General features: G+C 39.2%; 1 protein-coding gene and 1 non-coding gene across 8 annotated transcripts in view; both read left to right on the top strand.

The window, feature by feature from the left end:
• FHOD3 (formin homology 2 domain containing 3) overlaps nucleotides 1-14,823 on the top strand; it is a 717,939-nt gene that overhangs the window by 550,373 nt on the left and 152,743 nt on the right. For 4 of the 7 annotated variants that reach the window (XM_020985701.2, XM_020985700.2, XM_020985699.2 and 1 more), the window contains exons 11-13: nucleotides 5,879-5,986; nucleotides 9,733-10,113; nucleotides 10,580-10,660. The exons of the other annotated variants lie outside the window; for them this stretch is intronic. In XM_020985701.2, coding sequence (XP_020841360.1) covers nucleotides 5,879-5,986; nucleotides 9,733-10,113; nucleotides 10,580-10,660 — 570 coding nt within the window. The remainder of the gene's footprint in view (nucleotides 1-5,878; nucleotides 5,987-9,732; nucleotides 10,114-10,579; nucleotides 10,661-14,823) is intronic. 7 annotated transcript variants of the gene reach the window in all.
• On the top strand, nucleotides 6,934-7,035 carry LOC144457294 (U6 spliceosomal RNA). The gene has a single exon (XR_013486610.1). It is a non-coding gene; the product is annotated as a U6 spliceosomal RNA (small nuclear RNA).

Here is a 14,823-nt window from a genome sequence, read left to right as displayed (position 1 = left end):
GACCCACAAAGAGCATGTTTGTTGTTGGGGAATTGGTTGTGGTCTTATTTAAAACAATGACAACAACAACACCACCAGCAGGCTTTAGCTCAGGAAGGGACCTTAGAGGTCATCCTTCATTATTCAGGTAAGGAAATTGAGCTCCAGAGAGGGGAAGTCACTTGCCTATTATCACATAAGCATTAAGTAGCAGAGCCAGGACTGAACCCAGTTTCTCTGAATATGAATGTCTTGTTCTTTCCACTATATCAAGATGCCTCTAGGCACAGGTCCTGTTCCAGTACTACCTGAAGAATGCATGCACAGCTCCTCTGGAGCCAAGAGTGAAAGCTGCTTTCACTGCCTTACTAGCAACCTCCAGTGAAGATGGAATAAATGTTCTCTTTGTGATAGCGAGTACCACTTTTATATGGCTTTGTGGGAAAAAAAAAGCCTGTGTAGAAGGACCATTTAATACCAGCACTTATATTTTTGTCATTTGTTCTGTAACTGTGACTTATAAACATGGTACTTCTATAATGTAGCTGTGGGTTTATGTGTGTTTCTGTCTATACCTGGTGGAAGTAACCAGGACATAGCCTGATAAGCATCCGAATATGGCTGTGCCCTCAAGATGTAGCATCACTGAAAATGTTCACATGTTGTCAGAGGATGTAAGTGAAAGGGTAGGGGTTTTTAGTCCCAACCCAATTAATGTATTATAGAAGGCTCAGATATTTGAATCAATAGACTACTAGCTGTAAGGATTTTTCTTTCAAATGTGTGAACAATTCCTTGATCGATTAGAAAGAGAGCGCTTTATGCAATGGATGAAGACAAATCATGCCACACAGGAAATATTTGTGATTGGCTGAAAATATCAGACACATCTATGGGCCCATGTCAGTCCAGAGGTGGGCCAGCCCGGCTTTCAGATCTAAAGATTCTAGTTCCAGAGTTGGAGCCAAGCCAGGCAGACAGAATTGATCTTGGAGGAGAGTGTTTCTTTCTCCCATTCTCCCTTTCTCTGTTGACCACATTGTTAGAGAAAGTAGATAAAAAGCATATAGTGAATCCTGCTGGGATCAGAAAGACCAGAACAGTAGGATATGCTTCTGGGAGCAGAGTGACACGCTAAGGACAAAAGGATATAGAAAAAGAGTCACCTGAAAAGGGAGACAGTATCAAGGAGCATGACCCCTTGCATCAGAGAAGATATGAACTACCTTTTACACATATAGCCTACCCATGTGCTTCACTATCATTTCCTTCTAAGTTTGAGTTCATTCTTCCTATGGACTTCTGTGTATTTTGGAGAGAATGTGCCCCAGGATTTTGGTGGGAATGTTTGTTCTGATTATTCTTACTATAGCATCTTAGTAAATACCTTTATTAAAAGCTAATTGAGGGCAGCTAGGTGGCGCAGTGGATAGAGCACCGGTCCTGGATTCAGAAGGACCTGAGTTCAAATCCGGCCTCAGACCATAACACTTACTAGCTGTGTGATCCTGGGCTAGTCACTTAACCCGCATTGCCCAACCAAAGACAACCAACCAACCAAAGAAAAGCTAATGGAGTCCAACTGGCTAATTGTTAATGGGAAGTACGTGGGGGTGGAGTGGGGGATACTCCTGAATAATAGTACTGTAACCCAACCCATGAGGATTACCCAGAGAATCCAGAGAAAGAGAAAAAAGGGTAGTTTCTCCTCTGAAAACCCAACCAGTGCCAGTGAGATCTGAGTACTAATAGGTACAGATTTAAGTACAGGACAACAAATTGGTGCTAGATCCTATGGAAAAAACAACAAGAATTAAACAGTCTCTTCCTTCAAGAAGCTTACATTTTTGGGAGGAGAGGAATTTACAACATGAACATAAATGCATACAAAATAATTTCAAAAGGGAGAGAGAGCTAATAGCCAAGGTGTTTGGGAGTGGGAAGATGATCAGAAAGTGCCTTGAGTGAGGACTGGCACCTAAATTGTTTTATGGAGGAAGGTAGGGATTCTTTGAGACAAAAATGAGGAGGAAATGTATTCCAGAGGAGGAGGACTGTTTTGCAAAGGAATAGAGATGATAGATGGAATGCTTTGCCCAGAGGTTGGATCACAGTCCAATTTGACTGGAATGGAGGGTACATGGAAGAATAGAAATGTGAAACTAGGGGGCAGCTAGGTGGCACAGTTGGATAGAGCACTGGCCCTGGAGTCAGTAGGACCTGGGTTCAAATGTGGCCTCAGACACTTGAAACGTACTAGCTGTGTGACCCTGGGCAAGTCACCTAACTCCAATTGCCCAGCCAAAAGAAATTTTGTGAAAATAGATTAGAAGGACAGATAAGACTCTGCAAAGGAAAGTGAAGGAACGTGAGGACTGAGAAAAGACCCCCACTTCCTTTCTTGAATGGACAAGAAAACCACATTAGCTTGCTTCTACAATGACTATGTGTACCGTAGTTACTGCTCCATCAGAAAGGGAGGAGAGGTAATTTTGCACTCTGCTTAAAACAGAGAAAACTCCCCCTTCCTAACTGGACTCTCAAGCTGTTCCCTGATCTATAACATGATACATGACCTTTTAGAAAAATAGCAAGTCTTATACATTGAACATTTTTCAGCTGGTTCACTTAGCAACTCTTCTTAGAAACCTTTTGCAGCCTAGCTGCCTTGGAGACCATAATGCCTAGCCTTGTCTTATAAGACATAGTCATAGTAAAATAACACTGAAACAGAAAATTGAACAAGATTTTAAAACAGATTTTAAGTGGTTTCATCACACACAGTTACAAACAAATAACTCCCAAAAAGAAAGTTCTGAAACCTTTCCCGGAAAGGGATTCCCCTTTTAAAAACAAGGCTTAGTTAAATGATCATTTGAACATGTGTTTGGGGTTAACCAGATCAGGCAGTAGGAAAGAGGCCAAGCAGGAGAGGATGTAGGAGGCAGGTTTCCAAGCATGCTCACTGTTGCTCTTACTTGCCTTCATGGTCCCAAATGGCTGGAAACATAGAAGTGGGGCTGAACTGCATCCCCTGAGATTTAATACAGTTTGGTCCGACTTTAAGCATTACATTCATTCCTGCAAAGTGAATTCCAGAGGATCTGAGAGATGAAAGGGACCTTGAAGATAATCTGGTCTAACCCTCCTTCTTTTATAAATGAAGAAACTGAGGCCCAAAGAGATTAAAGGATATATTCAAGGTCACACATTTTTTATCTGTGGGGCCAGGACTACAAGAGTCAAAATGACATTGTGGTAAGAATAGCAGCTATGAAAACAAGGGATCTAAGTTACAGCCCTAGCATTCACTTCCGTGTATATACCAGTTTGTGGCCTCATGCATGTAATTCTCCATCTCTGCCCCCTGCAAATAGTGTATGGATAATCCAGTCATATGGATTCTGTACTCAAGAAAAAAAATCAGTATGTTAAAATAAACCACACACAGCTAATTCTTATTTTGCTGGAAGTTTTTACTGATTCTTTGAGGCTTGAATGTTAAAGTAGCCGCATTGGTTTTATCATTGTTCCAAGTATTCAGCTTAACCAGATAGCTGGAAGGTCCACCTGGAAATGCTGTTTTGCACAGAATGCGCCAGTTTGAAATCATTAATCTCAGGGTAAAAGACACAATATCTTGAAGAGAAAGTTCTGAACACTTTTTCAGACTTCATTAGAATTTATGTAAATTTTTAGGCAAATAATCTTTAAGAGATGGGCACATAATATAGAAGTCAGGAGACCTACAAATTTTTGCTGACTTTGTAACTATAGGTGAATCATAACTCAACATGTCATAAATGGAGTTCTCTCCTCCCAAATCTGCCTTTCTTTCAGACTTGCACATTTCTCTTAAGGGCATTGCCATTTTCTCAGTCACCCAAGTTTGTGAACTTGGTGTAATCATTGACTCCTCACTCTAACTCACCCCCACATATTCAGCCTCTTGCCAGATATTGCCATTTTCCCCTCCACATCATCTCTCACATTCATACCCTGTTATCCACTCACATGGCCACCATCATAATTCATGTCTTCATCACCTCACACCTGGGGTATTGCAAAGCCTCCTATAGTTATTGCTGCATCCAATCTATCTTCCACATAGCTGGCAAAATGATTTTCCTAAAGTGTAGGTCTTACCCCATCATTCCTCTACTCAGTATACTCCAATGGTTTCCTGTTGTCTCTAGGATGAAATATAAATGCTTCTTTGGGGCATGAGAAACCCTTCAAGATAGGATGGCCCCATCCTATATGTCCAGCCTATGCCTGGAAATGTACTTCCTTCTTGCCTCTGTGTCTTAGAATTTCTACATCCCTGAAAAGCCTCTCCTGATATTCATAGTAGCTAACACTCTCCCAAGTTATCTGGTATGTTTTGGTGGGGTGAGATTCTATTTTGTGTGTGTGTGTGTGTGTGTGTGTGTGTGTGTGTGTGTGTGTGTGTGTACTGCACTAGATTGTAAGTTCCTTGAGGGCAGGGACTGCTTTGGATTCCCTAGCACAGTGCCTGGAATATACCTGGTGCTTACTCAGTTCTTGTTCATTGATTTGTTGATTAGTTCATGTTTCTGGGACCTCAAATTCCTCATCTGCATAATGGAGGAGATTGGATTAAATTATTTCTAAGGACTCTTACAGCTCAAAGACTGTGTTCCTTCTATACCTACTGTGAGACTCCAGTTATTTTAAGGTAGTCTTTTTATGTCTTTGAAAATGGGGAGAATGTACATTAGCAATAACCTTATTGCAACAGCAGTAGACAGTGATTTCAGCAGCATGTGAGCAAAAGAAAATTATCTATTAAAAATGTGTGCTTGACTAGACTAGCTGAAAACAGTGTCAAGACCAGACTCCATGTCTTAAAAGCTAGATTCATCATCTTCTCGAAGTATATCCATTGGATTAGGAAATCAAAGGAACATATTTTACTGGTCCACATATAATTAGGAGATTAGGTGAGAAGAGCCAAACACTAGGATGATGATTTGGAAAAAACAATAATGGTCTTTAGGAATGAAGGCTAAGATCAAATCTATGGAACTATTTTCCAACCCTTAAACTTACATATAGATAGAATCCTTTGTTTTAGTAAACTTAGGAACTAGATACTTGGAAATAAAATTCTATTTTAAATCAAGCTCATAGCTGTGGTCAAACATGGGGCAGGAATCATAGTAATTTTTGAAATGGAAAGGGCCTTGGAGGCCCATCTCATTCAACTCCCTTTTGCTATGGGGGAAGAAAGATCATCCTAGAAAGCTGAAGTGATTTACCTAAGTCCTAAATCACACAGCTATTTAGTAACAAAACCAGGAACCCAAGACTCCAGACTCCTAGAGCCAAATGGAAAAGTCACAGAATAGATATAGGCACTGACTTCTTAACTCTCATTTCTGGCAGCAGCTCTCCCTGACTTCAGGAAAGCTTGTATGTTGGCATCTAGACCACTTACCAGAGAAAAATCTGTCCACTTGCTATCTGATATATGGGCTGAGGCTGCCAATCCCCATCACAATATCATAGGTTTGAACCAGAGGGAACCCTAGAGTTCACTTAATCCAACTCTTTCATTTTACATATAAGGAAACTGTGACCCGAAAAGGTTAAATGCTTTACCCAAATGCACACAGATAATAAGTGAATGTCCAAGTATGCAACCCAGGTCCTTTAACTTCAAATCCAGAACTCTTTCCTCTGTATCTCCAAGTCCCCTGTGATTTAAGATTTCTTTGCAGGGGTTTCATCTTCTCTACCAGTCACATGTGTTGTCTTTATCAATTCCACCTTTTTTCTTCCTTCCCTTAATTTTCTATGCAATTTATTTGTGTGACATCATTCTTCCACCTTGTCTCTTTCTATATGCATGTCTCTTTTCTTGGCTTTATATCAGAAAGGAGGAGGAGGAGGAATTTGAAGAAGAAGAAGAAGAGCAACCAATCACAGAACCCAATTCAGAGGATGAGAGAGAGGAAGATGCCTCTTGTCAGGTTAAAGAAAGGTACCATGGTTGTGTGCACTCCCTAACTGGATCCAAATCTTAAAGTTTCAATACTAATTCACTTTACTAACATGTCATTGGCTGCCTTTTAGTGAACTGGCCTATATTTTATTTATTAAATTACAAGAATTGGAAGGAACCTTAGAAGTTATCAAATTCAGTGCCCTCATTGTACAAATGAGGAAACTGAGGTCCAAGAAGGTTAGGTGACTTGCCCAAAGTCACACAAGTAGCAAACATCAAAGGTAGGATTTGAACCCAAGTCTTCTGATTCTAAAGAAAATATTCTTTTCACTGTATCAAGTTTCAGTTAGTTTTCCATGCAGCCTTAATTTGCAAAAATGATTGAATATTTTTGTTACAAAACTATGGTGTTTATTCACATATTTCGTTTTATTAAAAATTCAACACACACTTATTATGCATCTATTATATTAGAGGCACTCAGCTAGTGAGTAGTGGGGGAAATCCAAAGGTAGATGTACCCTCTCTCCTTACCTCTGCCCCTCAGAGTCCTTTCTTCCATCAGGATGCAGCTCAAGCATTGATTTTGTGCATGAAGCCTTTCCTGTTCCTCTCAACTACTAGCGCACTCCCTCCCAAACTACCTTGCATTTAACTATTACTTTGCATAGATTTGTATTTATTCCCTTTATATTTTTGGCATATGTAGTTTCAGGGAATTATATTTGTATGTATATACGTGTATTTTATACATATGTCTATCTTTAAGTTAACTGTACAATATAGTTATATGCACATATAACTATATATCTATATATTATGTTATATCTTGCAACAATACTTGTTATATATCCATATACATGTATCTTTAGTTAACAGTTAATTCTGTTTTTTAAAGTTGGCAATTATGTTGTGGATGAGATTGCTAGAGGTGCTCACTTCCATAGTATATGTTTGTGGTGTGTGTGTGTGTGTGTGTGTGTGTGTGTGTGTGTGTGTGTGTACTAAACTGGAATGTTACGGAGAAGATTAGCATGATCCCTGTGCAAAGAGACATAAGAATTTGCGAAACATCCCATATTTGGAGAGAGAGAGAGAGAGAGAGAGAGAGAGAGAGAGAGAGAGAGAGAGAGAGAGAGAGAGAGAGAGAGAGAGAGAGAGAGAGAGAGAGAGAGAGAGAGAGAGAGAGAGAGAGAGAGAGAGAGAACACATAGAAAAGAGAGATAAAGATAATATCGAGGGATTCCCAAAAGGAGGAAGAGAAAGGTACAGAGATGACACGATCAGAGAGAGGGGAAAAGAAAAGAAACAAAAGACAGTGCAGTGCTCCGGAGGGCAAAGGAAGAAAGTATCAAGAAGAAAGGGATAGTCAGTAATGTCAGAGTGCTACAGAGAGATGAAGGATGACTAAGAAAAGATTCATTTGGGTGGTTGGGAGATTCCTTTCAAAATAATGGATTCAACTGAGTACTGTAGATGAAAGCTGGCTACATTGCAAGGGTTGGGTGGTCAGGGAGTTGAGTCAGCCTGCAAGCATCAGGCTTCTAAGAGCAGTTTAGCAGTGCATGGAAGGAGAAAGATGGGACAGTGGCTCTTGGTAGGAAAAAAGGAGAGGTTGGATCTAGGAGAATTTTTTGTTGGGTTAAGGGAGAGACAATTTTTTAAAACATTAACACATTCATGGCTTTTCTTAGGAGGTCTTGAAACATTTTTGACCCAATAAATTAATTCCTGCTGATCCTCTCCAGAAATTCCTGGGATAAAGACAACAAGGCTGGTGATAAGAGAGGGATAGAGTACAAACAGAGGCTGGACCTGTGCAGGTCGGCACTTTCTCTACAACTTAGTCTTAGATAATTTCCTGGGGCATGTATGGGTTCAGTGCCTTGCTTAGTGTCACATAACCAATATGTGTCAGAGGCAAGACATGAATTCAAGTTTTCCTGGCTTCACGGCTAGCTTTCTGTCCACTACATCACACTGTCTCAAGAAGAGGAAGGTATATGTTCTCATCTGGAGGTGGAATATAGAGCTACCCAGCCCCTAAAGAGACATGTCCAGGAGAAGAAACAAACCTTATAGGCATATTCATCTTCTATGGGAACAGGGCTAGACAACCAACAGGAATTCTGGTAGACAAGAGTAAGGGAGTTCGTATGTCCCTCTTATTGCAATTGAGAACCAGGGACAAAAGAAGCCTATATATCCAAACCACATATAAATTTATATACACCCTCTCTCACACCCATGTAGCTATGTACAACTCTGAAATCCAGATCCTCAAACTCACTCAGATTACAGATGGAAAGGCCGCAAAGGTTCCTCTTTATTTCCTGCTCTTAGGAAGTAAATGCTTAGGAAGCTTTGAGTGAAAATTAAAGCATTTTTCTCACCTTGGAAAAAGTGGTTTATAACCATGACAGTCCTTTTGCTCAGCATTTATATTCAGACAGATAGGGATGATAATATCCTCTGACCAAAACTGGTTTGTATTTTAGTAAATTTGAGGGTAAGACATTATTATTTAATTGGCCTCTTTCCCACAAATGCTATACAAATTAAAACTTCAAAACCATGTAAGCCTCTAAAGAATAATTGGTTTAAAAAATACAAATAATGTGATGTGGTGGAAAGAGTGCTATGTTTGAAGGCAGAAGACCTGGATTTGAATCCTACTTTTGCCATTTCCTGCCTGTTCAATAAGTTATTTAACTCCCCTAAACCTCCCTTTCCTCATCTTTAAAACAAAAGGATTGGACTAGATGATCCCCAAGGACTTCCAACTCTAAATCTGTGACCCCGAGATCTTTTGAATTCTGAACTACAACCTATGAAGCATAGAAACCAAAGCATACATCTTAGCCCAAGAGTCTTGAGACCCAAGAGGTCATGTAGTTGCCTAATTGAACTGGTGAGGAAATGGAAGCCTGGGGAAAATTCAGCAGCTTGTTTATTCAGTTACAAGTTTCTGAGAAACAAGTAGAAGGAACGTATCCTGATATACATATGGGATGCTTTCAGAAGTGTTTGTTCTAATAGCATGATCATACAAACGTGGCAGAATTGGACATGCCTCAAAGAATTGGTCATTTTGATTGACTTTGGCTCAATGGATAGAATCAGCAGTAGGCAAAGTTGTGCAATCAGGAAAATAGTCTTCAGGGTCCCCCACCTCTGCTTTCTGTATGTTTTACCCTGCTTGATTACTCTGTCGCCACTACCTTTCTCCATTTGTTCTTCCCGCCTCCTCACTTTTGTCCTCAGAATCTCCTTTCAGAAAATGATTTAATAGAATGGCTTGCATACATGTCACTTGAAAGACCTGATATCTTCCCTCTCCTTGTTTTATTTCCTCTTATTGAGGAATAAAGTCTGTTTGACCTAAGACAAGGAATGAAACTCTAATTATGTAATTTGAAAGAAATTTGAGACATAAGGTAGAAAGGGATCTGGGAGACTGGGAGCCTTTCAGATGGCCCTTAAATGGAACCACGTAGGCAACTGCCTGCTCCCAGTACTCATTAAACTGGACCTGCTTGGTAATATCCTCCCCTGGCCCCCAAAGAGACAGTCCAGTGACTTAGGGACCTCATTGCTTTTAGAGTGGTATGGACATATTCTTTAGGGCCACGTGTAGTTCTGCTACCAGTAAATGGACAGAATTGTACTCAAGTGGTATTAATTTTAGAGATTGTTTTGAGCTTTCTTTTTCCCCCTTTCCTTTCTCAAATCTTCTTTCCTTACCCTTTTTCTTTCCTTTCTGCTACAACTCTTTCTTACAGTGAAATCAACTCTCCTTCAGAGTTAAATCAAGTTGAGAATGATAACATTTCAGAGAGCTCTGAAATTTCAACTGCCACAAGTTCAATGATTGAAGAAAAGTGGATTCCTCCAAGTGTTAAATCAAAGAGCCCATCTGGCAACTCCTCGTTTGTGCCTGGTTCATCTCCTGGATCATCCCCCCATCATGCTTCTCATTCACCATCCTCATCTGCATCAGCTTTTACTACTTCCTCATCAGCATCTACCAATCAGAAGGCATCTCCAGTGGTAGAAAAGTTGCCTTATGTACCACATACTCCTTTTCACCTTTTCTCTTATGATTTTGAGGACTGTCCTTTAACCACAAAAGAAAAGGAAAGAGAAGTCCAGAAAGAAAACAGGTAGATTTTTCACATGTGCTCTTGGTGCAGGCATTATTTAGGACTCATCTAGGGAACATGAGCATATGCTTTGCAGTTGCTCATTTTATTTGGCTTCTGCAGTGTTTGCCATTATTTTCATTAACTCAGATATCAAAAACCACTACAGTATAAAAATGTCTTTATGTTCAGCCTGGTTAAGCTTTTCATTACTTATTTAAGCTACACAGAAGATTCTCACTTTAAGATTCAGTAGAGAGTTTGAAGGAAGTATACTTTACAGAAAGGCAGGGTAAGTAGTATTTGATGTAGTCCTTTTGTTAATACCCCAGTTAAAGCTGCTGACAAAAACATAGTTTACAAAAGGATATTCTGACATAGCTACTTATTTTAAAATCACTTTCTGGCACGTATAACAGAAAAAATGTCATACACCTTTCTTAATGACGTACTCTACATAATAAATACATCTTCCTTCCTTCAACAGTGTGTCAGACCCTGTACATTTGAATAAGTACCCTGATTCTGATTCTGATCCCTACAATTTCCGCTCTTTTTCTTCTAATAGGTGGGTATCTTACTTTTTCTTTCTTCTTTTTCTGCCTTTCTGTTTTTTTTTCCTGCTACATGTAAATTTATTTAAAATATTACTCGTTACATCTTTTTGACAATACTCAATTCAATTCAACTCAATAAATATTTATTAAACACCTACTATTTGCCAGGCACTATGCTAAGTTCTGAGAATACAAATAAGAAATAGAAAGACAATCTCTGCCCTCAGGGAGTTACAGTCTAATGGGGGAAGACAACGAAAAAGAAGCTGAGAAAGAGATTGGAGGAATATACCAGGGCATACTCGGTCACAGAGGTATCTTGTTCTATGGAGTTCTATAGAGTTAAAACCCAGCAGAGGTGCAGATGGAAAGTGGAATGATAGTTACAGTGTGGTCAATCAATTCTTTTATATTTGTAAAAATTATGTATGTTAATTTTATAATGGAAGCTATTTACCACCTAGCTGCTTCTATATGTTAAAAAAAACTATCTCCCAGGTAATTTTGAGTGGAGTTTTATATTCCTGAGCACATATCTCAGATCCTTTTTTAGGGGAAAAAAATGGATGAGGAGTTGAAAACATGTGTTGTCCTTAAATATTTTGCTCATTATGCTCCCGACCAAGTCACAATCAGAAACTGATATACCCAAGGAAAGCTAGGCAGAGCCATAATGCATAGAGTGCTGGGCCTGGAGTCAGGAAGACTCATCTTCTTGAATTCAAATCTGTCCTCAGACACTTACTAGCTGTGTGACCCTGGGCAAGTCCCTTAACCCTGTTTGCCTCAGTTCCTCCTCTATAAAATAAGCTGAAGAAGGAAATGGCAAGCCACTCTAATATCTTTGCCAACAAAACCCCAAATGGGGTCACAAAGAGTTGGATACTACTGAAACAACTGAACAACAACAACATAATGTATTACTGTTCCATTCCATGCCATTCGTTTACTCTAATTTATTCAGCCATTACTCAGTTGTTGGGCATTTAATTTGCTTCTAATTTTTTACCTTTACATATCCACTGATACTGGAAATACATTTGTACAGAGAAGTTTGTTTTGTTGTTTTGTTTCCTGGTCAATAACTTCCCTGGGCTGTAGTCTCCATAAGGGGTCCAGTGAATCAAAAGGATTCACATTTGTAAAGCTCTTAGTACATAATTGTGTTGCTTTCCAAAAGATTGGACCAACAACTCTATTTTATCACAGTTGTAGTGCCATTGAATTTTGTTGGATTGTATTAACTAGGATAATTTGATCAGTGTTATGGGGAATTCCAGAGTTCTTTTATCTTATTATTGAGATTTCAAACATTTTTCATGTGGTTGTTGATAGTTGTGTTTCCTCTTTTGAAAACTGACTTTTCATATCCTTTGACAAAATGTCTATGGGATAATAGGTCTTACTTTTGTAAATTTGTGTCATTTCCTTTTAAATATTGGGTGTTAGACTTTTATCAGAAGCTGAAAAATGTTTTAATGAAGTCTCTGATCTCCTCCATAACCCCAGCATTGGCCCTCCTGATCCAAACGTTCTACTTTGTCTCCATAATCACAACATGATGGTGGGTGGAAAGTCACTGATAATAATTTAACGTGTATTAACTTTCTCATTGGACACATAAAAATCAAAGATTGATATTTGCTTAAGAATGTGAAATGTGAGATGTTACTAAAGAGTTCTGCAAATGTCTTAGAACATCTCTGACAGTGTTATCTGAGCGTAGAATAAATACTGCTCAAACGTACTGAATTTTCCAGCATTCAACAAGTATAGTTTTAGAAATAGCTCTCATTTTAGTGTTTGATCCTTACATCATGTAGGTCTGGTTTGACCATTTGTTAAGTTGACTGCAGTTGATCAGATGGCCACAATGCCAGTTCTCTTTAGTCACTAAGAAAATGAAAATCACCAGACCATGTATTCAGCCCTGGAGTCAAACAGGTGCACAATCCCCCATGAGCCATGGGCAGACATAAATAATGGCATTAATAAAACCTGAAGCCTCTAAGCCTGAAAATCTCAGCTCCCAGTGCAGGCTGATTGTGCTTCAGCCCTGTCCTCCCTTAGCTTTTCTGTATAGCAGATTGGATATTTGTTGACCCCGGCTGGACAGTTCTTCTTTAGCATTTCCTTTCCATTGATGATGACTTCAGAATTTCCCCTGCTTTTTGTCTGAAGCTCTCTCCTTTCAGTGGTTATGCTTCTCTTTATCTATCTGGCCCCTTTTCTGACACTTCTAAGCCTTTTTTGGACACTGATCCTGGATTCTTCTCTGTAGAATTTGAGATTAAACTTTAAAGGCTGCCTGTGCTCCTGTGACTTTAGCTGATTTAGCAACCAGACTGGATTGATCAAGAGGTTATCAAATCAGTTGCTTTTGATTGGTTCTCTTGGCAGCCCCCAAAATAAGTCGACTATATTTGATTTCAATTGAGTCATATAGATATATAATGTGATATAACAATCTGTGAGGGACATCCAATTTTTTGATGTATTGTATGCCTTGTGTATATGAACTAGAGATGAAGTCCAGAAAAACATGAAGAATAGGTAAATGAATGTAAAAAGAGAGAGCAGCCCAGAGTATGGATGGGAACCTCTACAGAGTACCTACAGTTTCATTGTTTCTCTCAGCTTTCCTACCTAGTATTCTCTCCATTCCCCTTTCTTTCATCCTTCACCTTTTTTCCCTTCTCCCCATCTTATGCTTTGGGCATGCTAGTGCCTTCCTCTCTAAGATTACCTCCCATCTAAGAGAACCAATGACATTATGGAATGATGTTTTGACTTGCATGTGTATTGGATTTAAGTGAGGTAGAGCTGCGCAAAGTTGTCAGCCTCACTCTCTCCTCTAGAGTCATCAAAATCCAGTGGCAAGACAAAATTCAGGACAACAGGCTGTGGTCCGGGATGCACTGGATGACCTCGGCCTTTCTAAATTAAGGTGATGTCATTGGTTCTCATCAAGAATGAAGGACCACCACCAACAACAGCTTCTCATCTATGCATCCACTTAAACCCACCACTATTCCTCCAAATCCAGAAGCTATTAGAACATAAAAGGAACACTATGCAGGTCCTCTGGGATATTTTTCTTTCTCCTGTTTTTGAGATTAGCCTTCTGGGATTAAACAATGTGAATGTTAAGTCAGTCAACACCCATTAATTAATTGTTTACTATGGCAGGCAAAGGGTAGGCCTAGGGTTACAAAGAAAAGCAAAAGGAAAGTCTTGCCCTCTAAGAAGTTTTACTCTAATTCTAATGAGGGAGACAATATATTAATAACTAGATACATAATAGATATAATCCGTGTAGATGTACAATGAGCTGGATCCAGACTTGAGTGAGAGGAAGAGATCAATCTGGATCTCATTTGGGAAATCAGGCTTTTTTAATAATCCCATACTTCGTGCTACCACAAAAACCCACTTCTTAAATATCAGCATACTGCTGGTGTTGCTATATGGCTTCCAATCATAAAGTATTATCATTTCAGGAAAAAAATTAAAAATTTTGAATAACCTCCAAAGGTAATGAAAAAATGTGTGGTGGGCAGACTGCAGTGTGTTATCCCTAGTGACGGAGACTTTGCTGTATGGAAAGCTGTCAGAAAGATATTCTAGGGAGGAAAGGAACATGTATGTACCTTGGAGGAAACAGGAATTAACATATTTGGCTTCTAGTTTATAGGATTCTGCAAGGAGGATAAGAAGCCAGCCACCATGATTCAATGGAAGTATGTGAACAGATAGGAAGAAAACATAAAGATTAGGATTTGTAGGATCTGGATTGTGAGTTTCTGCCTGCTGAGGGGGAAAAGGAAACTCCCAACAAGCTGAGTCTGTCAATCCAAGGGAACCTTAGAGGTCGGCTGAGATAAAGGAATTGGGGAGACAAGGCTACGGGAGATAAGTTGGACAATCAAGGGCATCTGTTCTGTATATGAAAGGATTTTTTTATTTTATAAAGTAAGTTAAACCAAAGAATATTTTGAATTGTGGGGTTCATACTAAGCTTTAGACAACTGAGTTTCTAAGGAAAGGGAAGGAAAAGGAATAAGTATTTATATAGTACCCACTACCTGCCAGAATTTCTTTCATCATGCTAAACTTAAGATACATGGAAGCTCAGGGTTAAAATCTCTGCCCTCCCCTTATAAGTTGATTTTAG

The sequence above is a fragment of the Phascolarctos cinereus genome, unplaced genomic scaffold, assembly GCF_003287225.1.
Source record: "Phascolarctos cinereus isolate Bilbo 61053 unplaced genomic scaffold, phaCin_HiC Scaffold_4;HRSCAF=312, whole genome shotgun sequence".
Classification (NCBI taxonomy): Eukaryota; Metazoa; Chordata; class Mammalia; order Diprotodontia; family Phascolarctidae; genus Phascolarctos; species Phascolarctos cinereus.
The sequence above is the reverse complement of the archived record's forward strand: the minus strand, read 5'-3'. Positions and strand labels throughout refer to the sequence as shown.